This window comes from Pleurodeles waltl, chromosome 7 (genome assembly GCF_031143425.1).
Source record: "Pleurodeles waltl isolate 20211129_DDA chromosome 7, aPleWal1.hap1.20221129, whole genome shotgun sequence".
Lineage (NCBI taxonomy): Eukaryota > Metazoa > Chordata > Amphibia > Caudata > Salamandridae > Pleurodeles > Pleurodeles waltl.
In genome coordinates, this window is record NC_090446.1 from 1022565765 (window position 1) to 1022591879 (window position 26115).

At 44.7% G+C, this 26115-nt stretch overlaps 1 protein-coding gene across 2 annotated transcripts in view; it reads left to right on the forward strand.

Moving 5' to 3' along the window:
• Positions 1-26115, forward strand: part of ABCA5 (ATP binding cassette subfamily A member 5) — a 1006180-nt gene that overhangs the window by 213686 nt on the left and 766379 nt on the right. For both annotated transcript variants that reach the window (XM_069199839.1, XM_069199840.1), the window contains exon 6: positions 13327-13556. In XM_069199839.1, the coding sequence (XP_069055940.1) occupies positions 13327-13556 (230 nt within the window). The remainder of the gene's footprint in view (positions 1-13326; positions 13557-26115) is intronic.

Consider the following 26115-nt stretch of genomic DNA (forward strand, 5'->3'; position numbering starts at 1 on the left):
TTGGCATTGGGTGACAATAGCACCTCCTGTCGCACTCAGGGCGATCTGGTCATATGAAGTGCACCATAAATGGGTCTCAGGTTTAAGCGAGTGCTCCTGTGCGGCATGAAACCAGATTGGTCTTGGTGGACGATGGAGGTGATTTCTTTGCGCAACCTGTTTGCCAGCACTTTTCCCAAGACCTTTGCCTCTGCATTCAGCAAGAAAATGGGCTTGTAAGAGCCACAGTCTGTTGGTGGTTTACCTTTTTTGAGTATTACTGATATAGTGGCAATCCTCTGGTCCTTCGATGAGCAGCCTTCCTCCCTTGTGGCCTGAAACATGGCCATCATGTGTTTGGCATCTTTGTTTGTCACCCCCTTGTATAGTTCTATTGGCAGTCTGTTAGGCACGGCCCCTTTCCCGGATTGGAGGCCCTTTATTGCCGTTGTTACCTACTCTTTGGTACGGTCTGCCTCCAAAGTCTCCTCCATCTGTCCCAGTAATTTCTGTACAGTTTCGTCTTTCAAAAGGTCCTCACAGTCCGCTTCAGTCTTGTCCATTGCAGGTGTGTATAGGTCCTCATAGTAGGTGCAAAAGTGTCAATTGCAGTACTTGTCGTCTGTAGCACATCAGCCCTATCTAAGGTCACATGCACCCAGGAGCGTTCCTTTTCTCTTTTTTCTAACGAGGCCATCAGTTTGCTGGCCTTGTCCCCTATGTCATAGAGGCGGCATTGCGTCTCTAGAGTATGACTACATGCTCTGTTCTTCGTCAGTGTTCTGAGATCCTGCTGTCTCAGGAGTAGCTGGTGGCAAAGGGCTGTCATCCTCTCTGTCTTTACCATGGCCTCCATAGTTGCAATGTCTTTCTCCATTACCTCACAATCAAGCTTGTCTTCCTTTTTCTTGCCCCCTATCAGGGCTTGGGCCTGTCCTCTCGTGACTGTCTTGAATGCCTGTCACAGCACGGTGGCAGATGCCACCGTCCCCTGTTTCCCTTGAAGATAAGTCTTGGCGACTTTGCTAAGCATCCCCTTTCATTCCCTTATCCTGGAGATACCATGGGTCGATTCTTGGAGTAGTGAAAAGTCTTGAGCTGGTCCACTCAGCTGGATCTCAACCAGGGAGTGGTCTTGAGAAACCTCTAGTGTGGTGAGCCACTGCCCTGAATTTGCCTACATGGGTTTGTTGCGTAAAAGATGGGAGAAGCTCCTGTGTGAGAGCGATAAGTATGTCTACTGTCATTGCTGTGAGTTGTGTTCTCCCCAAATGTCTGTCAGACCCAGCATCACCACGAAGGGCCACAGTAATCCCTCATCTCCCTGTGTGACAGCCCCGCTAATTCTGTCGAACTCCGGCTCCATGATTGCATTCATGTCTCCTTCCAGTAGAAGGGTCCTCATGGCATCTCTAGTATGAAGGCACTAATGTCCGGCAGGTTTGTAGCATGCAATCTAGATGGAATATACACTGAACAAACATTTACGGCAAGGTCTTCCCATGTTCCCAACGTGGCCCTGATTGTTGTGCCATATGCGCTGTAGGATAAACGGTACTGATTTCTTGAGCATGATACCCACACCTTGTGCATCTGTGTTGTAGCTTGAGTGCACCACTAGTTTGTAGTTGAACTGAGAGCTTTGTAATATTTACCACAGAGATGCATTTTTTGAAGCAACACCATGTCCCGGGCTAATCGATTCAGGTATTGCAAAACTAGTGTGCACTTAATTTTGCTGCCCAGACCACTTACGTTCTGTGACCATATGGTGAGATGACTAAACTTAGTACATAACCAAAACATGTAATTCCCATCCCTTAACTTTCTCCACCCTGCTCTCCTGCACCGTATGCTCAAAACTGCCCACTACCTCAACTTGTAGAATGCCTGTCACCCTTACTTTGTCTTAATACTAAGAAGGGTTGGTTGGCACCGCAGCAACCAGCTGTACTAGTACACCTATAGTGCTGCATCCCTCTGGAGCCTTGGCAATGTCCCTGTCTTACTCATTGTTGAGCAACGTTGATAAGAAACACCCCCACAGGATTCACTATGTCCCGCATCTAAATAGGTTCAAATTGCACCAGAATATTAACATTACAGATTACAGTAGCCTTCCTAATTGCTAGCCAAGGTTTATGAAGGCTCACAGCCCTGTGGTCCAGCAAGCTGCCAACGCTGTGCCCAGGGGATCTCATCACTCTCGATCAGTCTGGGCCCCATCTTCTGTCCATTCCTCCCTGTGCTCTGGTCGTGATTCCTGCTGCTGACCAATTGGGTGCCCCTTTCTCACCTCTTTCTGCAAACCAAGGCCAGGAGTGTGACAGCCCTCCAGTCATTCCCATGCCTCCTCTAGAGTAGTCAAGAGCCATGTTTCACTTTCTGCCACGACTCACAGCTTAGCCGGGTACAGCATCATGTATTTCAGTTCTTTGGTGCTTAATGCTTTCTTGACCTCTTCAAAGCTGCATTGCTGGTGCTGTTCCTGAGATTAAAATCTGGGAAGAAGTGTGTTGTGGTGTTTTTGTACGCCAGGTTGCCTGCCATGTGAGCAGGCCACCTGTAGAATGGCATCCCTGTCGCAATAGTTGAATATCCTGGCTATTATTGTCCACAGGGGTGGAAGGGGGAGTCCTGGATTTGGTGGTGGAACAGGTGCCCTATGAGCTGGCTCAATAGAAAATAACTTAGAAAGACTTTTGGAGTGGAGTGTTTTGAGTATAAGATCTTCAAGATATAGGTCAACACTGGGCCCCACTGCCTCTTCAGGGACTCTACCCTGATGTTGTTCCTGCTCGCCCTTCCTTCTTGGTTCCCAACTTGGCCGCCTAGTGCCTCATGAGATTCTGCACCTGCTCCTCCAGTTTCTTGGACTTGAATTGCAGCAGAACCCTGACCTGAGTGAAACATATGTGATTTTGCCATTGTTACTTTTTCTGAGATTTTTTGAAAGTCCGCCCTGAGGAGGTTGACATTGACAGTCGCTGCATCAAGCTTTGGATCAATGGTGCTCTTTAGATCACTGCTGGCTGCCATTATTGCACTGAGGACGGGCTCCGCTGCTTCTGCCGCTTCCAACCCCTGCCGCCACTGGGGTCAGTTTGGTTGTTGCGTATTTGTTCATATTGTTAGTTTGGGTGGGTGCTGGTCTCTTTGTCTGCACCATAGCTCCTATGTAGCCCCTGCAAAGAGCACTCTAGTCCCTGTACTTGGTGACCCAATGGTAGTTCACTAGGATATTTTCGTGACTCCTCTTACAGGGGTCCCACCTGTCCTGCCCAATGGCCATCGTCCCAAAGACTCAACGGGTTGGGGGGAGGGGCTGGGAGATCGGTACAGTCACTGACCACTGGACCCACAGCACTTTTCCAATGCACTCAGGCCTCTGGTGGCAGTCCTTCTTCCATGGCCTTCTCACTGGCAGCGCCCAACAGAAAATTTGTGTTGCACCTCGGCATCCTCAATTGAGTTTGGTCCCAGCTGGGGGTCGGAAGGCAGGACAGGAGAATAGTATCCAGCCTCAGCCTGCTTGCACCTCTTAGTACTTGGGTCTGGGGGTCCCAGGATGCAGAGTGAATGGCTTTTCAGCGTCCTCAGACTCAAGGCCCCCAAGTGCAGTCTGTGGCTCGTGGTTCACTAAGCAGGCAATTTCACAGGCCCCGGGCGGCGCTTCACTCAATTGCAGGCTTGTACGGCAAGTATGTAGTAGGGGAAAAAACATCAACAAGCTTCCGCCTCCTAACCCGCTCCCTCCTCACCAGGGACCGTCCTCTCCTTTCAGCGCAGTTGCCGATCAAGCACCACTAATCCCTTCCTGTTGCCGGTTCTTCTCAGTCCTCACAGCCATTCCCTGCTGTCAAGCAGCGGGTTTCGTGGGCCTCAAGGGAAACATCCTAAATCTGCTGTGGCTCTCATAGCCTGGTGGCAGGTCCAGATCCACCCACAACTTGCAGTGTCTGGGTCTGTCTGTCTCTAGATGTGGAGTGTACCGTGGTCTTGGTTCTTTGGGCCCAAAGCCCCAGAGCACAGGGCTTAGCTCACCCAGTAGGCCACTAAGCACAGTCCACGGGTGGTGCTCTGCTCAGCAGCAGGCCGCTCAGGCCCCTCACAGCGCCTCCAGGATCGTGTTGTGGGCAAGCCAGCTGGGGGGGTGGCAACCAGCCCTCTCCTGCTCGCTCACCCCCTTCACCAGCAGCACAGTTGCCAGTCCAGCGGCGCTTGTTCATTCCAGCCGCCAGCTCGTCACAGCTCTCACAGCCAGTCCTCCCTGGAAAGCAGTGGGTCATGCGGGCTTCGGGGGGAGGGGGAGGAGATGGATCACCACAAACCTGCGCCAGGCTGCAGCTCGTCGCTGCTTGCTCTGGCACTTATTTAGTCTTAGACAGTAGCGGACTCATGATCGGATGGTAGGGATTATTTGTTTAGCAGCTCAGAGCCCCTTCAGTATTTGGTTATATTGGCAGATGCCAAACCATGTCCCCAAGAGTTTATTTATTGCAACGTGAGCACTTAATTAACTTGCAGCTGAAATGGTGGAAAAGGGTGTGAAGTTTCACCTTTACTTGGCAGTCATTGTTCATTATACAAGGTGAAACCTGAACAACATTGGCAAAGTCATTAGTACTGGCTTTAATCCTCTAAGTCAGTGGTTCCTAACCTTTCAACTTCTGTGGACCCCCATTTTATCATTATTGGTACCCAAGTACCCTCACTGAATCATTATTGGAATCCAAGGACCCCTCACTGAGTCATTATTGGATGATGGGGTCCCTTGCCTAAATTGTGTTGATGATTTTATGTGCAAAACAATACACAAAAATACAGAAGCAAGCATTCAAACAAATACCCAAGTGATAACACTTTTTATTTAATTAGCAAACAAAAATGAATACAAAATATAAAATGTTATTTTAATGGGAAGGTTGGAGGCTTTCTAAATTCAATTGAAGACAAGCATTGTCAATAGTATATTTTGTTTGATACGCCTGCACTGCTCCCACGAATCAGTCTGAGGATACTATTTAATTTTTAACCTTCAATTTCAAATTCCTTGACATTTACAGCACATTTTAAAATGATCAATTATACATTTAACTACTTTATATACACTTTAGTGATCTGTTAATATTATTTAATTTTCTAAGCAGTTGCAGACCCCCTAAGGAGGGTTCATGGGCCTCCAGGGGTCCCTAGACCACATGTTAGGAACCGCTGCTCTAAGTGTTGATTCTTTTCCGATACTCATTGTTGATCCTTTTTTGACAGATGGGGCAGTTTGCACATAAGCTTTGATAACATTGTTTGCATAAAAAAGATATCCAGGCCCGATTTATGTCACTTTTTTCCGCATGTTTCGATTTCTAAAGTTACCTAGATGTTATGGGTAAAAAAAATAGATTTAGTGAAAGTAAAATGGGAAAACTCATAACTAATGGCAGTGTTTTTATCAGTATGTTTTTCCACTGAAGGCCAATCTACAAAAGTAATATACTGGTCAAACAGACACTTTGTAATTTGTCCAAAAGCATGTAGTACCAAAAGCCATCATCTGTGCTGTAGCCCATAATAATTTCACATTGTGTTTTGAATATGCATCACTTGTTAAGGTAATATCTAATAAATAAACAATAGGTGTGAAGGAAAGCTTCACACGTTTGTAATGTACCCAAGAATCTGAGACTATGATTAGTAGTTATTTGTGCCACTTAAATTTCGGGGTTAGACTTACAGTAGATGATTCTAAAGGTACTTGACAAAATGTGTTAATTTGGTCTCACTGATTAACCTTTGGAGGGCTCACATCTAGAGAAATTCAGTTGATAATATCAATTGTCCGACTATTCACCGTTCCCACACTTCTCCAGTAAAAACAGTTTTATTTTTGTGTGAGTGGTTCTATTGCACTGGACTGGAAACACAGAAAAACATCATGGAAATATAAACTTTATTATTTTAATTACTCTAATTCTTAGTATGAGATTAATATTGTATTTGGTCCTAGGATTGGCCATCACCCAAGGTAGCCCTCTTACCCCAGACATTTTTGACATGTAAGCACCAGGAGAGTACAGTGTGATGTTCCTTACATGGATCCACTAATTTTCCATACCCAGAATGTCCTGTAAATGCCAAACTTTAAAATTCAAGATTTTCCTCTAATTTCTGTGAGGAAAAGTTCTGGAATCAGCAGGAATCAACAAACGTCCTACCATCCAACATTCTTACCACTTCCACTAAACAGTACTCTGTTTCTATGTGTGAACTTTTGCCCTCAACACGAAAGAAGCAGAATGCAACATGAAAACCTCAAGATTTTTCAGTTCATTTTCAGTCATTCTGATTATGTGGGTTACTGTAGTTCTTGAGCCCAAATCAGCTGAAAAGCAATGAAAACATACCACCCCCAGACATTTCTGAAAGTTCAATGCCCAGCAAAGTCCAAGGTGGTGTGGCTTGATCCCACTATCTTTTTGTATCTACAATGCCCTCCAAACATCTAACTTTGGCTAAAATCCGAAATTTTTTCTCATTACTGTGAGTAAAAGATTGGAACTCCGCTGGGTTAAAAAAAAAAATCCCAGGTTCCCACACTTCTACCAATAAACAGCTGTAGCAGACTTGATTGGATGAGCCTAGCTCTTGTGACAGGAAAGGCCCTAAAATGCTATTTGTGGAAGTCCATTGTAGTGGGGCTTGTGTGGATACTGGTACTTTATCTTACTTAAAATGCCCTGCAAACATTAAAGCTTGGTAAAAATCACAATATTTTCTCGCATTTGTGTCAAACCTTTAGAGTCTGAGGGAATCAGCAAAAATCCTACCACTCGCATTTCCATACTTCTGATAAAAAACAGTATCCCACTTATGTGGATGGGCCATTGCCTAGAACAGGAAATGGCCATTAATTCACCATGGAAATTTCAATAACTTTACTTTGAACTAACATTGGGTTCTGGGATGTGGGTAGCTGCAGTATTTGATTGGGCCTTTGGTACGCTTGCTCCCAAGGATATTTATCAACCACTGACATTGCTAAACAGTGTGACCTGCACAGATCCCATTACTTGGCGAAAAGTCCTTCTCCTCATAAAGATGGTACCCCATTTGTGTGGATAAGGCCTATTGCCTGGGACAGCAGAAGCCCCAGAATACACTGTGGAAACAACTCGATTTTTGTTTTGAATTCCAGTCATTGTTGTGATGTAGGCAGAAGTGGTATTTGGCCCATTTATCGGTCAGGACCAAGGTAAGTCTACCAACTCCAGACACTTCTAAAAACTTGACACCCAAAGGAGTTCAGGGTTGTGTGGATTTTATTAAGCATTCATCCCCAAATGCCTTGCAAGCTTTAAAAGAATATGCCTAAAAACACCACAATTTCTTTCATGAGCAATACATGCAATATCCGGGCCACAGAACTCAACCATCCCCACGTTTTCTTAAAAAATAGAGAGCCAGGAAACTGCATTATGTTGCAGCTTACATTGACCCCAGTGAGTGTTTTTTATCTAGCATGACTTACACGTCATAACTATGCTTAAACAATTACATTTATTTTTGCTTTCCATGCTAAATGGCTGCAGTATTGGGTCTGGTGTTGGCTGGTACCAAGAGAAACCTTCCAACCTGAGACATTTCTGAAAACTACACAACTGAGGAGGCCAAGATGGTGTATCATGTATGAACTGCACCACTGTTTTTACTCAAATGTCCTAATAATGTCTTATATTGTGTGACAAAATTCCAAGTGATGTGATGGAAATTTTGGACCTAGCAGTCAAGATATGTGGTCCTACTTTCCTGCATTCCCATGCTTCACTTGATGAAAACGTAACCCACATCTGTGGGTGGGCCTGTCCTACTAGACAGGAACCAGCCAAAACTTAGACAGTGTGACAATGTGGTCTTTGGATGGTTAATGTTTTGGTCTGTACATATCAAGTGGGTTACGCAGACCCCCACGTGAGGTACAGGTTTTCTCATTAAATATGTGGGAACGGAGGTTGGGTAATTTGTTTTCCATTGGCTGGAATTTTGTTTGATTTCTCTCACATAAATGGTGAGAATATTGCATTGTTGACCTATACTTTGATATGTACATTGCATTCTGCACAAGAGAACATGTTGAAAAACACCCAGGCCACCCCACCTAGGATTCCCCTGGGTTTCGAGTTTTCAGAAATGCCAACAACTGCTGGGTTCCCTGGGTGCTGGCGGACCCAGAGCCCAAATACTGCAGTGATTCCCCCATGGAAAGTGTGAGTAAATTGAATTTTTTTAGGTATAGTTTATTCATATGGGCCAGAAGAGAGTGACTACATTTAGCACTGTGTTTCTCTTTAAGGGCAGAAAATCTATCTGGAGCCCAAGAGTGGGGCCTGATACACAGACAGGCGTGTGTCCAACCCCATTTCCTTTCACACTGTAGTTTCCTGGTGGTGTGCTGGGCTTTCTGTTCCCTTGATGTAGGCAGATTGAGGGTTAATGCCTCAACGAGCTTCTGAGGGGATAGAAGAAAGGCTGTCTGGGGCCCGATGAACTTGAGAGGGGAGGCAACAGATGCCATAGTGCGACAGCCTCTGACCCCATATATTTTTTTGCTCCTGTGGAGATCTAGTGGGCTTTGTCTTCCTCAATGAGCAAACAAGGGCACTTTCCACCAGGTTACTCACTGAGGAAGGAGGCGGGCAGAAGACCACCAGGCCATCAATGGTAAAAAAAGATGAAAGAAATGGAGTGTGGGGCCTGCCTGACCTGGCATTGGACTGCACCACCAACTCCTGGATACCAGACAGTTTTTCTGCCTCCTCATGGGGGACCTTTTACAATCTGCCCCTCCAGCCTTCCTTTCCCAGACTGCTGGAAACCACGGATTGGTGTTCAGAAAAGGAATGCTGTGGGTCACTGGCCCATCAGTGCATCAGGACCTCAACCTGGGCACTTGTTTATCCTTCTACCCCCATCCACCCCTCCACGGCGAGGCAGAATTAATGAGTTTACCCTTTTCTGCAAGTCCAGATGCCAAAACTATGCCTGAAGAAATCAAAATTTCCTCCCAGCTGACATGGGAAATGGCAGAGGTTTTTGGGCTCCATGGGGTAGAAAGACTGTCTTGGGTCATGGGGTGGAGGGCATCCCAGTGCTAGAATGGGCTGGGGGCTGGACCATTCCTTTACACCAGTAGCTTTAACTCTCACAAATACAAGACCTATTGAATTGCAAATGCTTGTTTTATTTATTCTTTCTCTGGTGTCTAGTGGGCTTTCTGCCCATGGCACCATCTGCTGCGGCAAGCAGATTTGGGCCCCTAAGTGGGTAGAACACCTATCTTGGCCCTATGTTTGGGTGAAGGTCCCAGTGTCCCCACATGTTCCTTTATTTGTTCTACACCAGTTCTTTGCATCTATGTGCTTTTGATGCTGAGACGTAACGTCCCATGCTTTTAGTAAGTAACCCAAAACTACTAGTCTCAAAATGCAAAGTGCTGCTAGCCTAAACCTACAGGTTACTTTGATATGATAACACTATTTCTGTTAGATATGCTATCAATTTGCAGGTTTCTTGCCTTTATAATATCCCCAGACACCAGACTGGATGCCCATACGGGATGTGGTGTCGTGGAGCTCTACACAGATTTCGGACCGCCCTGTATATGATAGAATTGAGCCACAAATAAGTGCCACTCCTGCACACTGATGTCAGTTTTTTGACTGTTTACCTTCTGCACTCCTAGATGCAGAGTATAGAAAAATAATTGACAAACGTTTGCTGATCTCTAACTTGGGACCTTATTAGGTGTTAATGAGCCCAGTGACGATGAATGGGTAAGCAGGAGAGCAATGACAGGTAAGCAGGAGGGCTATCTATACATAGAGTTTCCACAAGAAAGAGCATTACCGAAGGTAAATAACGTTTTCTTCTCAGGGATACTTCTAATCGCAGATTCCTCACCTTTAGTATATCTTACAGAGCAGCATTTAGTTAGACCTGGCTATTAAGACAGTAGTTCCTTGTGAACTTATGCATGGACACTTACTGCACAGCTTGACAGATGTCAAGAATAGGCACCCCTCTTGCCAATGTTGCAGGAGGACTTAGCTTGAAGGGGCTCTCGTGGCCTTTGGGACTTCTTTTTGGCTAGTGCATAGCTGATAATGATGCTGAGCACTGTCCACTTTGTCAGTGTCCTCGTTTGCACCGCATTGCCCTTCTCAGCACCTTAGAAGCTGATAAAGAGCTGATCATCTACCCAGTGACCTTTTATCCAGTATGTATAAAAGCTCAACTCCTGCTTGGATCATGAAAATGGAGCCTCTCCTCGTCTTTCAAAGGATGAGTGAAGAATGTGGGAAGGTGATTGATTGACTAACATGGAAGAGCCTCACAACCACACTAACTTATCTGGGAAGAAGATAATGTATAGCAGCTGTAGTGGCAACTCCTGCAGTTCACTCACATGGTGCGCTGACGTGATGGTGATAAGACTGTTTATAGCATCAAGAGTCTTAAGGAGCAGCTATGCATAGGCTTGAAGAGTTTACATATAAGGAATTTTAAGACCAAGTTAAAGTCCCACTAGGATATTACAAATGGCTTCAATAGAAAGATATATACCAAATCTTTCATAAAATGGCTCACAACTAGTGACTTAAACAATGACGGTTGGTCTTGCAAATATGTAGAGGTTAAAATTGCTGATGAATAACCTTTGGCTGTCTTCACTGCAAGTAGGCAAAGAACAGAGCAAACAAAGGAACATTGGAAAGTTTGGCTTGTGAGTTGTTGGTCTGGTGTGGCAGGAAGATGGGGCAGGGAGGGAATTATGGGTAAGGTATAGCCTCTTAGACAGTCTAACATGAGCCATTGATAACAAACAAAAACAGGTTGTTAGCCATCTAGCAGGGAAGCAGGAATTTGAGGACTGTTGACCCTGCTGCTCAGTGCACTCTCTACCGGTGCCATAAGTGCGTGCCTAAATTGGACTTTCTGCTGTACTGTTGGTTGGTAAGGCTGACGTTGCCTGTGTGCTAGACCTCTGGAATAGCTTCTGAATTTTCTAAATTGGTGGAGGAACAGTTTCGTTTGTGGCAGTAACCCCAAAAAGCATGCAGTGGTTCAGCAGTATTTACATTTTCCTAGCCCGTCAGTCTGCTATTTCCATAAAGTGTCTGGACCCATCAAAGACCATATCTCTTAGGGATCCCTGCTCATCTCCAGAAAATCCCGTTGACCTCATCTGTGCGCGCCATCTGAACATGATGCTCGTGCCAAGATGCTTCTGCCAACTACCCCGTCAAGGCAGTCAACAGTTTCCAAGCCTGCCTAGAATATTTACTTTGGAAACTCCGGTCCATATTGTTGGGCCAGAGATGCTGACGTCCTCTGGGACTGGTGGCAAGACTTATGGGCCATGTTTGTGGATAAATACATAATCTTACCAATAGTGTCAATTGTTTTAAATTCCCTACCTGTAGGAGTTTTCTGGAAGTAAGTAGGATTGACTTTACTAGTTGAGGCATCCATAATTAGACTCTCTGGTGTAGGGTGCTTAGGAAGCCTGGATCACTGGGTGCAGGTCTCTGTCGCCGAGCTATAGGCCTGGTGAGAGTAGATTAAGAACAAGCTTTGGGCCATGTTGCCAATAAGGTATCAGTGAGAGCATTATTAAGTGCTAGGAAAGTTCAGTTTACATTGGCCCTAGTTTCTGTTTGTTTTATTTTGTTTTAATTGAGAGCAACTGCAGAACTGTTACCTCAACTGCCCTCTGGACCACCATTGCAAATAAGACACTTTCTTCCATTAGTGTCCCGTGTGGTGAGTGAAGTTCCATTTTAGGGAAGGTGTCTAGCCCACTGGCAGTGTTTGAACAAAGTACGGTGCATCATCCGTATAGTAAGGGAGGAGTAAACTATCACCCTTCTCCTCTTCATCAGTGTCCTGAGAGTCCCTGTTTGTCTCTGGGATGGGATTAGAGTGAGATTCAAAAAAGAGAATGGAGTGTCTACCGATAGTTGTCGTAGCAAAGGCATTGGGGTTAGTCAGGCTGCATAATGAGGGGGTTTGCTTTTGTAATCTTGTAGTGTGACATCGGTTGGACTTGAGCAACATTTAAGATCTGGGTCTGACATGAGCATCAGCGCCAGATGATCCATTGGTGCTAGTGGAGTCTATGCCGGTGCTGTAAGAACCAGTGTGGATCATGGAGCCAGCTTGGAAGATCGTACCAGAGCCGGTACAGGCCCAGTAATAACTCAAAAAGGGACATATGGCATTGGGGTATGGAGTGCTGATGGTAATCTGACTGGAGGTCGCTGCGGCTCCATGGGGCCTGAAGGTATGCCAGAGGGGGCTGGAATTGGGCCAAAGATGTGCAAAATGGCGCTGTGAAGGCTATCTGCTGTGGTGTCAACAAAGGCTCAGGGACCCTGTCTGCATCAGGACCAGCTGAGGAATCTGTTTTGAAAACAGGGACTTTGAGGGAGTGCAATGTTTGTCTTCACGTCTTTTCACCTTTTCTTTTGATCTAGAATTAGACCTAGTATGAGGTTGACTTAGTCTTTTTATGTTTTCATTTGGGTTTTGACTTTCCTGAAGACTTTGAGTAGCAAGTTGGTCATTCCCTGGGACTTCATTGTGACCAGGACAGGGCCCGTGATTTGGGGCATGACCGAGACCTGTGATTCGACCATGACCTCTTCTTGTGCAGCAATGTAGAGCTTCAACTCTTTGCCTTTGGGTGCAAGGCACACTTGTTGCACAATGCAATCTTGACTGAAGTCCAGGCACCAAAGGCACTCCTCAGGGTGGTCCATTACTGACATCTGTTTCTTGCAGCCTCACTTGCTTTAAAGCCTTTAGTTTTTGGAGGGGACATGATTCCCTAGGACAGTGTCTGCAAATTTTGGAGTCATTGTATGAATGACACAAGTTGGAAGCGGAGCAGTGTGGAAAGAAAGGAACTGATGTGAGTGCGCAGGGATGATGCTTATATGTGGCTTAGTTCTCTCATGTCGCTGAGTAGCCTACAAGGAGCCACATGGCACTACCTGCCAATTTGCAAAAGCACTGCTGTTGAAATTCTCCAGCTCCAGTATGGCCCCTAGGAACATTCTAAAAGTGAGGACTACGCTGTTAGGAGTGTCCATCAGAAAAGCCTGGTTTATCTGATACTGTGTCACATATGTCTTAGATTAACCTGGCAGCTGTGTCTTTACATATTTCATGCATTTTCAATATTAGCTGCAAAGCGAGGATTGTTGGAATGCCATGTAGAAAAGCTAGGAAACACTCAAAATGTTAGCTACAGCGTATATCATCACAATTATGTATCTTTATTTCCTTTAGTTAAAAACAAATTATTCAGTTTGGGATGAACTGAAGTCAACAAAAGTTATACTCATGGGAGAGCCTGCAGTGATGGAAATCGATACTTTTCCAAGGGCTATCATTTTAATTTACCTAGTTATGGCCTTTTCCCCATTTGGATATTACGTTGCGGCCCATGTTGTAGCAGAGAAGGAGAAGAAGTTGAAAGAATTTTTAAAAATTATGGGACTACACGACACTGCCTTCTGGTATGTATACATATGTTTATATATATATGTATATATATATTTTTTTTTTTCTTATCAAAATGTGGTTTGATAATGTGGAATATATTTTTACTTCAGTCTGTAACAGAAGTGTTGGAATTAATAGCCGTGTTTTTAGCAACTCCACTGTACGCTATTACACTCTACCACACTACACTCTATGCCACTCCACTCTTTGGCACTGTACCATACGTTACCCTACTGTACACAACTCCACTCTACGCCAGTTCACTCAATAACACTCCACTGTACACTATTGGACTCTATGCCACTCCAATGCACTGCACTCCACACCTCTCCACATTATGCTAATTGACTATATGCTATGCATTCTATACCACTCCAGTGTATGCTATTGCACTGTCCGCAACCCCACTCTACAACAGTTTAGTCAACGCCACTCCACTGTACGCCACTACGTTCTGTGACCCTGTACTCTACACTATTTCACTCTACTGTACCCCACTCTACTCCATTCCACTGTACACTATTGCACTGTACGCAACTCCACTCTACAGCACTTCACTGTATGTTATTCCACTCTACACCATTTTACGTCACACCTCAGTACCCCACTCCACTACACTCTATTCCACTGTATGCCATTGCACTGTATACTATTCCAATTCCACACCACTCCATGGCACTCCAGTGTACAGCACTCCTCTGTACTCCACTCCACTCTGCGGTAGTCCACTGTACGCTATTTCAATGTACGCAATATACTGTATGCTGTTCCACTGTATGCCAGTCCACTCGACTCCCTAGTACACCACTCCACTGTATGCTATTCTACTGTAATCCACTCCACTCTGTCCCAATCCACTCTATTTCACTCTACTTTATGCCACTCTTGTGCAGACCCTTTGCATGTGGATTGCGTGTGACGCGTAGTGTGATGTTGGAGGAGGAGGAACCCTTACACTGAGTCAGACTTGGATGCAGGGAAGACTGTGGCGAACACCGGCGGCCATCAGCGAACACCGGCTTAGGCCTGTCCGATCATCCGCAGGGACTCTGCTTTCTTGCCTCCACCTTCTCACTGCCCGGACTTGTCTCACCTACTGACTTCTTCTTTGACCTGCTGCTGTCCGCCGCTGCCCTCTGCCCCCTCCTGCTTCCCTGCTGCAGCCCCAGCTCTAGCCATTGCTTTGATGAGAGCTGGTGAGTGCACTGGGGGACTGGGGTACTGGGACGGGTGTGGAAGGGAGGGCAGTGGACGGAAGACCTACAAAGCCTTATAAGCTTTCAAAGTAGTGATGGGCATTTGTGAACAATGTCGTTTCATTCAGCACTGAAGCACCTCGGCCTGGCCTGGGTCCCTGATGGCTGCAGCAGCCGCAGCATCGAGAGCCCCTGGTGCTGGGCTGGGTGACGCTGTTCTTCGATACTTGGATCTGTGGAGGAGTTGCAAGGAGGCAAGGTGAAGAGGCTCGGACCCTTGGAGAGGGTGGAATGGGCCGGCACTAGGTCAGTGAGGCTTGCCCCACGTGAGGGGTCTTTCCTTTTCTTGAAATCCAATTGCCATACTTTTAAATGATCCGGAACATCTTTACATTATCTGCAATGTACTGTTCTGTACCTGCATAGTTGATCCATCATCAATCCAAAAGTACACTTCTAAGGCCTCATCTAGCCAACAGCCTGGGACCCCTGTGTGAGGAGAACTATGTTTCACGCCCTATGAGGTTTGGGTGCTTGAGCCCCCACCTTCCAAGCCAGGGGCCCCAATAAAGCATAGGAGGTTTAATGTGACGGCGCAAACCTAGAATCAGGTGGACGCTGTGGAGTGAAACTGACTAGCTCACGGTGTGTCTGCGTGCTCGAACCCCCTCTTCTACAGCAAGAGAAAAGAAGGTGGGTGTGGCAGCGCTAAATCTGGGAAAGACGTGGAATTAATAGTCGAGGCCATCGGCCATAGCCAGAAGCGCGTGGCCAGAAATTAAGAGGGACGAATTGAAAAGCTCATTAGAAGGAGGAACAGTGTCAAGAAGAGGCCCGGCAAAGCCCTCCTGCATGCTTTTGCCCCTTCCTCATAATCACCCACGAGGCTTGAGGAGGGGCAAGGTGGACAGCCAATTTTACTATTCTGATTGACACCAGTGGGAGCCTCAATGGGATGTGATCTGGAAAACTCAGAGGGCTGGTGGTGAATTCAAAAGGTAGTTAAAAGAAGGAAATAAAAGTAGCAACCAGGACCACCATAGACTTGATTTTACTGCTAACTCAAACCATGGCTATTACCTCACCACTGCATGATCTGGATGCCACCTCACAGTAGCTAGCAGGGGAGGCTGTCCTTCAGGATGGTGAAAGCTAAAGAACCTGGAGGTCATACTACAAGGCTAGCTCATCCTAAAATTACTTCAAAATGTAACTAGTTAAAAGATGCCCGAGCCACCATTTTTTTCTTTGGACGACAACATACAGGGCCTGTCTGTCCCCATAGACCCTTTTGTGGTTATCAATAAAAGGACTCAGCCCCCCTTCGCAAAGGGCCAAGAGGGTTTGACCGGCTGCCCCATTCTTCATACTAGGTACATCACTACTGGCTCCAGGTGCTTGTCCTTTCAAAGCAAGGCACGCCACTCAAGGGCCACCTTGTATAACACTCCATCTACAAGCAATTACAGGAGCTCTGTCTGTAATGCTGCCCATGAAGGGGGCCCCGGGCAGTTTGAACACACTCCTAGGGAACATGGCTTTGATCCACAATGCTACAGCGAGGGGTGTTCTGAACTCTGCCCCACCTTCCCTTACATCATCCTTAGGTGGCGAAGACCGGTCCCAGTTACTGTCACAGCTAGATGCAGAGGAATCTAAGCGACAGACAGTCACCATGATGGTGTGGGGGGCAAGGCACAGCTTGCGCAAAGTGCTCCAACAGCTCCACCTCAAGCCCCTAAGGAAAATGACAGCAGCAAGCGTAAAAAACAGAGGAGACTGAGCTAAGCAAGCAGGCTTGTGATGAGGCCTTATCAACTCCTGGTAAAGAGCTTTCATATTTATAATCCAAGGAATGAGAGAACATGCTAGCTTCTTATACTACTGATGCCCCAAAGAACTCTAGTCCTTTAAAACGGGAACTGCTGATCCCCAGGGGTCTCAGGAATTCTTATAGGTTAGAGCACTCAGGATTTTGCAGAACTATGTGTAGGCTATAAACTTTGAAGCTAATAAAATGGACGTACAGATTAGCCTGCCGAACACTCTAGCTATGTATCTTGCAAGTATTGACAAAAAAATCTCAAACCTGAACGATCTGATTGACAGGGCGCTGTCCAATGCATATGGGCCTGTTCAATGATGTAACTGCTCCCTGATCCTAGACAAGCTAAGTATGTTACCAGAGGTAATGGCAAGGCTAGTTGGCAACATGAAAGAAGTGGCCTACGTCAAACCCCAAAAAACTCTTTTTGGGCCCCTTAGAAATAGAAGTAACAGCAGCATCCGGAACCCAGGTTGGTCCGGCCACTGATCCGGCCACATCGACAAATCAGGGTTAGAGGCCAACGTCTAGAAAGTGTTTGGACCCTTCACCTGCCAATCCCTCCTGTCAACTGAGGTCCCCGAAAGGCTGTAACCTCTGCCCCTCTCGCCTGTCACTGCAAGCACCAGTTGCAGAGTTCCCCACTAACGAGAGGTAGCAATATACAAAGAGATCTAAGAAGAGGAAAGGGTACTAAAAAAAGAGCTGCCCGGGCCCAAAATTTGTCAATTTACCCAATCTTCAACCCTTAATTAGCCCACAGCATCGGGTTTAAGCTGCAGGGACTCACCAGAGGACCGGGGGGGGGGCACATGGGCCTGAATCAATCCAGGTGGACGGCCTCAGGGCCCCCAGACAAGGCTAACGTTGGGTCCCAGGAAGCTCCTTCTACTGTCTGCACTGTACCGGATGCAAATAGGACATTGATGAGAGGTCATCAGATCTCTAAAATAGCCACCCATTCTGGTGAAAGTTGGGCACCTCAGAGAGCCTTGTGCCTCGCTAACAAAAGTGACGCTAGAGTAGCCTGGTTCGTCAGGCCAGATAAATGTGGTGGCTGTGCCTACTCTTGGGGCAACCAACCAAAACAGCATCATGGGCCCTGCATTGGAAACCACTCTGTCCAGCAGCATAGCGCAGTTGTTTACGGTCACCACCCAGCTTGAGCGGAATGCAGCTCCTCCAACCATCATTGTTAGCAAAAAGGTTGGTGCCTCAGGTCCAACCAAACAGATCGCGTTGCTACATGTGGTGAGCAGCAGAGGTTCAATCCCTCCTCACACAGCCTTGGGTGCCAGGCCATGGGGCTGACGATGGGCCCCAAAATATGTTACAAGTACGCTTTTCTACACATTTATCAAGAGACTTGTTTGGCATTCAGAATCTCGGAAACATCCTCAGGCTGACACTCTCCACTAACTCAACTAAGTGATTTAACATCGCAGTATATTGTCTCAGTAGAATTTATTGCTCCTGGTCCTGGCCAATGGAATGAAACAACTAAGGTTACCTGGATTTCTGAGGAATGGGCGAGGAAGGCCCTGGACTGTGCCAATACTTTCAGGCAGTGGGGAATTATTTTATCTCCCTTTAGGGAACCTGGCTACCCGTATATTTTAGATCACGAGTGGAAGGATCCTGCTACACCAAGGCAAAGCAAACTTGTGTACTCAGTCTTAAGAAACTTCTTAAGCAAAGCTCCTAGCCCGACCTCTCAGTTGAATTGCATTCAAGGGGAAGAGGGGAGGTTGGGCTCGCCTGCCAGGGATGACTGGGACTGGCTTCCAGGGGCCCTAAATGCTACTATACTGCTGCGCTGACAAAAATCAAACCAAGCGGTCTCCATAGACTGGCCCCTGATGATCTGCTCCTGGAATATCAAATGGCTGGCAAGTAAGTTAGGAGATTCAGACACTATAGGCTACCTCCGTTCCTTCCACATTATCCTTTTACAAGAGACATGATCACAAGAGGCCCAGCACCCTGGATGGCTACGCCACCCATTTTACTCTAGGAATCAAAATACAAAAATATGGCAGTAGCATGGGAGACCTCGCTTCTTATATCTCGATTTCTAGTCAGTATTAAGTAGACGAGGAGATCAATAGCCGAGTCTGGTCTTCAAGTAGTGGTTGTAACCATTAACCCCCTGAATGATTGCTAAAAGGAAATCACCCTGGTTAATGTCTACTTACATCTAAGGGCATCAGTCAAGAGGGCACAAATGGAAAACTGATCAACATTGCAACAAATTTATCGTCGGAGGTTACTAAGGGTGGACTCGTTTTTTCAGGCGACTTCAATATGTGTTTGATGAAGCCGATCTCTGATAGCGAGATTATAGAGGTTCAAAACAACCTGTGCATGACCCCTCCACAGGATCTGCCAGCTTGGAGTAAATGTGATAAGAAGGCCGTGTTCTGCAGGGCACCCTGGAACACTTTGGTCTCAGGGCTCTAAATGATCGATTTGCCCCCGATAAATCGCCAGGACTTTAACAACAATGAGTGCCTCCTTAATTGATTATACATTCACTAGCCTTTCTTTACCGCATCATATTATTTCCTTTAGGTTTGATGAATGCCTGGACAGTGATCATCGCCCACAGGAGATTTTCATTAACGCCAGATTGACTTATTTTGAAAGGACAGTACATTTAGGGTTAATGAGGACATAATTGATCTGAAGCGTATTAGGTGCACTTCAGCATCCTTACCATCTCCGGCTGCAAATGCAAAATCCTACTTCTCCACCCACCTGGCGATTGGTTACCCTCTGTTGGAATGGATTGCATTTTTGAAGGGTTTTTTAGGAGCTCCACACCAAGCATGGCCCCACGAGGAGACTATTGACCCCTAAAAAGTTTAGCCCCCTCTTTTGGAGAGGCACCAACTGCAGGTGAAATGGGCCAAAAAGAGGACTAACTCACTATGGGGAGAGCTAAAGAAAACCCCATGGACACTAGAGCTCTGCACCTTATGCTGACAGCTAAAAGAGATTGAAAAAAACAACTTCCTGGACGCAAATTGGAACACTTTTTGGGCCAAATTACTGTTTGACAGCAGGTCCAAAAATTCCATTAACTTTTGGCAGACAATTAATGGCCTTGGAAGAGCTACTCCTGCCTTAGCCTCAAACATTTTTGAAGCAACTTGGTATCACATTCTTAAAGACCATTTTTATACCAAGACCCATGCTGGGCTGGGCAACAGGAACAGGGATGGTGCTGAAAAGTATGCATGGGAGAACCAAGCGGTGATGCACGGCCATATTACCCCAAGCCAATTTCAGAAACACAGCCAAAGGGCACAAGGCAGGAGCCCCAGGTCCAAATGGCATACCACCATTCATCTACAAGGAAGATCCAATATTCTGGTCTACTCACTTAGCTCCGTTGTTCACTACCAATCTGCAGCTGAAATGCATTCCTCCTTCATTGCATGGCTCAACACTAGCCCCAATATACTAGAGCGGCGATGGGGGTGCCCTAGGAAGCTACCACTTGGTAGCCCTCATTGATAATGACGCTAAATACTTTGCGGGAGAAATACTTTAGGAGCTACAGGCATGGGCTGAGGAGCACAACATCATCCCGCTAAACCAAACAGGATTTATGAAGAGCTTCGGAACCTCAATTGATCTCATGGCTTCTTCCTTATTATCTGACCATGCCAGGGTAAACCGCCGCAGAATATATCTAGGGTTTATGGACTTTAAAGCAGCGTTTGACAAAGTCAATACAGGGAAGCTATGGCTTAAATTAGCCAGTCTTGGTATCCTGGCCAACCTTCTCAGACCTTTGGAGTTCTTACACAAGGATACATGGGTCAGAGTTAAAATCGGAGATGGGTCTTGATTATCTAGACCGAATAAAACTACACAGGGTTGTGTTCTTGCCCCTACCTTATTAATTTGTTCCTGTCAGATTTAACGATGGCATCGAATGCAATAAACTCTCGCGCACCCAAGTTGGGGGGGCTTCAACTCTCAAATCTGTTAAATGCTGATTACTTGGTGCTAATAAGCCCTACAAAGGTCGGCTTGCAAAGCCTTTTTGATGCAACAGGGGCTTATTTGATTAAGAGTGACCTGGTAATCAATAAAAGCAAAAGATCCTGGTTCTCACAGGCAACCGCTCAAAACATTAAACGTAGTTCCTCTAGAAAGACTGGCTTGAGTTCTCCACCATCTTTAAATATCTGGGCATCTATTTCAGTGTGAATGGACATTATACAGATGAGTTGGAAGAAATTAGAAGGAAAGGAAATGCTCTGTGTTTTGGTCTTAGATCTCTCGCCATTAGGCTTAAAAGCCCTACCCTGACCACTTTCATGCAGGTAGCCCATGCAAAGGTTGTGCCCATGCTGGCTTACGGGAGTGAGGTCCTCAAGGAGAACAACTGCGATCTATTGGATAAGATGCTAATCAAGATCTACAGAGCAATCTTCCAGCTCGCCTCGCACGTGTCACCTGCTCAGATGAAAGATTCGAAATGCATGGTCTGTAAAGTTATAGCTTCTACCTACTTTGATTTATTTGAAAAGCTCATAATGAAACAATAACATTGAGCTGAAAAAAATGTATTATTTCCTTTTTATGGTATTTCTAGATCACAGACCTAATCGCATGGGTATTTGAGAGCGTCACCTAGGGCACAAGGGCAGTGGGGCTCTAGGTAGCTAACTGGTATATCAATCAAGAGACCATCAGAACATGAAGGAGGCACGCCACATCATTTTCGGGTTTCAGCGTGAGTGTAAACAGGCGAGTTTTAAGCACCTTTTTGGAAAGCCAGAAAGTTTGAACTGAGTCGGAGTTCTTCTGGTGGCCGATTTCGGATTCCTTTTTGCTTGACAGGAGAAAGCTTTGTTGAACGTTTGCGTTTTTTTTTTTTTTTTGGTTAAGGTAATTTCTGCCCTCCCATAGTTTAGAGTTCGCCTCGCTGGTAGATCAGCAGCCCACTGTGCAGTGCGTGAGACATGATATTTTGATGCCAATTCTAGTCTTTATTGGAAGCCAGTGGAGGTCTCTTAAAATAGCTTTAATGAGCTCTAAATGTTTCGTTCCTTTCGGAGAGCCTGGTTAAGATAGTTTTGCCACCATCAAGGTGAGCCAAAACTAGGGCTTGACCTGCTGCTCTAAAGTCTGTGAGTGTGGACAGTAGAGTAGGACGAGCTAAACTGAGGTGGTTTGGTGACTTCGATAGTGTTTTGTAGCACTGTTATTTTTGAACAATGGTGAATCTGAGCGATTTCTGTGATGGAAGCAGTGTTTGGAAAGTTCATGGAGACAAGTTGTTCAAGCCTTGCTTGTAAAGGAGGACAAGGTGGTCTCAACTAGAGGAGTTTTTTGGGGGGTTATTTCATGGGGAATGGTGTTCATCCTATCTGTAAGTCTTTCCAGAAAAGTATGTAGAGTCGATATGTTAGAGAGATTGTCGAAGTTAAGGTACAGTTGGGAACACTCAAGTGGTGCTGGAACAGTATTCAGAGTGGAGATGCTGGCCACTGACATCCATTCTCTAACGCCATGAATGTTTTAAAAAATACGTATGTTAAAGAAGAAGCATACACGTATTACTCTTCCAGCTAGGTACTATTAGGGCATCCCATAGGCAATTTCAAAACATGGGTTACAGCAGTACTGTTGGAATCACATAGTGAGCATAATCTCAAAGTAGCTATTAGTTGCTAATGAGTTACAGAACCAACTGCTGGAGGGCTGCCTCATTGTCTTACATACATAAGAAACATGTATTTACTGTTGTTTTCAACTTATAACAGTCTAATACTCACCTATAGAATTCATACAGTCCTTCGCACCATTCATCAGCATGCAGAGGCTCAAAATAACATTTATATGGCCACCACCTAAATAATGTGCTCATTTCGAGTTATGCTGAAAAAATGTTTGTACAAGTCAGGCTGTGTCATTTTTACCAGCAAGTAACAGCTGAAGTAATGTTGATAGCAAATACAGTTGCAGAGAGTCCACAGACAACTGATTGAAGTTGTGTGACTATGTAGCACATCACATAACACAGTCACATGTGGACAAAGAGTTTGGCAGGCGGAGCGCATAGTGTACTCACCAGGGCTTCTCTCTAGTTGGGTCTCGCACTTGGGAATGTAGGAGTGGTTAAGTATGTGGCAGACCCTTGCCCTGCGAGGAAGAGCTTATAGTCATTTTTGTGTTTGACACCTACCTATAAACTTGTGCTAGCATTCATGTTTTTTTTTTATAATTGGCAAATTGTTGTATGCACAAGCTTTTATTAAGCCAGCCAACCAATTGGAATGAGAGCATCAGGAAGGAACTATGAATCAGCAGTTGAGTGCCAGATAATCGCCTACTGTGAATACTATGAGGACCTCATTAGCAAAGAAATTAACCATCTCAGCAGGAGAAGTCTTGTGTGTACTCGTTTTATTTACAGATTCAAACATGTCAGTCGTACGGCGTTCACGCTCAGTGTTTTATCATCTTTATTGTAGTGTCTGTGTTCCTTAACCCTCTCGGTGGTGGACTGCCTGCATTATAAAAAAAATAATTTGAAGAGGCTGTATATTCGGGAACAGCACTAGTCTCTTTAATTTTCTCCTTCACATAAATATAATTTTCCATGTGAAGACTTCTCTTCCCCATAAAATATGATTGTGTTGTGCACACCATGATGCACTTCCAAACACTTAACTCAGTCTGAATGACCCAAGCATCTGCAATGTAGTAAATGTCAAAAAGTGCAGAGAATTTCTCATATCTAAGGGTCATTGGGAAAAGAATACTTTAAAATATTTTCCATTAGAAGGTAAAAATATGTTTTTAAGTCACCATTTATCTAATCCTACAATCTAAAGTAGAATATTATAAAATTATTTTCCAATAAAAGGGTTTTCTTTCCACTTAATTTCCGTCACTTACTCCTGGTTTATTTAGTTTTTCATTTAGATACGATTTTGTATTTTGGTATACCCACAAGGTTGTTACCGTATAAGAATTCACCAAATCTTCAAGTACGACTCCCTTGGGACGCTTCTTGGAACACGCACAAAGTGCATTTATGACTGAAGTTTTGCCAACTGGCATCTTCATCCATGCAAACGAACACCTTATGGAAATACCAGAGCCAGGCTACTGTTTTGCAATTAAGTGTTAAATAAAGGCATAGTAGCTTCCTGTTCCTGTTGCACAGGCCCATGAATACATTAACCTGCAAAATATCATCACACTAGCTTAAAGTATGCTAACCCAACAGCATAGCCACAGGTCTGCCTACGATGTGAGAATGTAAGAACACTTATCAACAGTTGTCATTTTTTAATTATGAAGTAAATGTTTTAACAATAGAGCAATAATATATTAGAGTGATTTCAGTATATATAAAATATTTTCTTTCATCACACCCAGCATTAAAAACCAATGCATCTTATTTGTACTTCAAGTGATTTTCATATATTTTGAAATATTTGAATCTCTTTAAAAGATTGCTAACAAATGGATTGCCAAGTGTTTTTTTTCATTCACTGTTAACAGTTGTCACTAAAGTTACGTTTTTAAAAATTTCAGTACTTGACCAACTCACATTTTGGAAGAAATGTTTTGTGATCCATATTGTCAAATGCTAATGCTAGATTTAGCAGAACCCTAGGCAAGATTTTTCTCTATGCACAGTTCTGAAAATGGTGTCTGGCATTACAGGAGTTGCATTTCAAGTGCTATATTTTGACATGAATACTTATTGATGAGAATTTAGAAGGTTATTATTTGGGTATGTGTGCCTGGAATTATATTCATATAGACGTTTCTATGATTTAACCCAGGAGGCGCAGTTGGGAGATTAGTCTAAGGTGTTGGAAGGCCTGAGCACAATCTTGTAGGAAGAGACCTGGCATAGGGCATCAACATAATATGAAGAGTTTGAGTCTGTGATGATTTGGAATAGGCTTTGGAGGTCAGGCTTTTTGAAAGAAGGCCATCTGGTGATGTGTCTTTTGAAATTGTCAGACCTGCCAACTCACACGGTGCCACTGTATGTCATAATGTTTTGCCTATCTTTACCATATCATCCAGTGAGGAGCCAAAAATCATACGGTGGCAGGAAAGAGTAGCTGGAAACCGCTGAACAGTGTGGATTTCCAGCTTCTCTTTGGAGGTTGTAAGCAGCCACATCCTTTACGACAGTGTTCCCCAACCCCCGGGCCGCGGACCGGTGCCGGTCCGTGGATCAATCGGCACCGGGCCGCCCGAGGAACTTCAACTTCATTTCACTGTGGCGTTTTAATTGTAATATTGTCTGGCTTTCATCCCAAGCGGGACACGGAAAAATTAACAAACATTTACCGGTCCGCGGCGATAAAAAGGTTGGACAACACTGCATTACGAGGTGTGAAAACACCATAGGACATTGGCTGCAGCCCGAGCAACCTTTGTGTTTTTTGTTTTATTTGAGGGCACAGAGGTTGATGGGGCCAGGGCATAGAGCAGACAGACGTAAGCGTAAACCCCCCTGAAGGGCATGACTCCTTCTCACAAAGCAACATTTATTTTTAAGTTGGCAGCTCTGAATTGTGTAGGTTAGGTTGTGGGTCTTTTTAATTTTGTTTTATCATTTGAGAGTTTCTAGACAAATAAAATGTTGAGCCTTGGTGGAAATATTTTTCGACTTGTGGATATTAATTTTTTGGATTAAGTTTGTATAATGTTTAATGGTTTAGAAGAATGTGCCTAGTGGTGGTTAGCAGCATTATTGATCTGGTCTTTGAAATATTTGATTTTGGTATGGGGTGTTCAGTCCTTGTGAGTTTTCCTCTGTAGTTTTAGGGCTTATAATGATTCATCCATTTGTAGTTTCTTTCATGTTTTCATACTTTTTCTGGTTACTCTGTGATGTTAATTTCCTGTTCCAGGCACTTGAGCCACTTTCTTTGACAGAGTTACGAGTAAATAATGCTAGTTTGTTCATGATTTTTAGTGCTGCTGTGTTTTAGTAGTTAGAGTTTCTTTGAATTGCTGAATATGTTGAATATGATGATTGCGAGGTTTTCAGATAGTGCTGTTGGGTTAAGCAGCCTTCACAGACCTTCTTGGGATCTTCCTTAGTTTAGTTTGAGCACTTGCATCAAATTAAAAAAGGTAGTATAAAAGGGAAATGGTGATCCCGTCTTACCAGTCTAATTTTAAGAGTTTTACAAGGTTGATGAGATCCTGAGGAGCAATAAACAGATCAGGTGTATTGCCCTTGTTGAGAAAGAGATTATTTGAAAGCCTTTTTGAACTGAGCGGATACTGATGATGTTCCAAGGAGTGGTTATCTCCCAGTCATTGAAGTAGTCACGAATGTAGCGGTATTATCTGGTGGTTCATAGATTATGTGGAAGCAGATGGTTCTGTTGGACTTATTTGATATGGACATCAGTTTGAAGGAAGAAACAAAAGGTGTATTTGTTCTAGTGAATAATAGCTAGGATCCCTCCAGTTTTGACTGGCCTGTAGTCTTGTAAAATGTTACAGCCATTCGATAGTTTCATGTCTAACAAGAATGTAAAGGAGTCA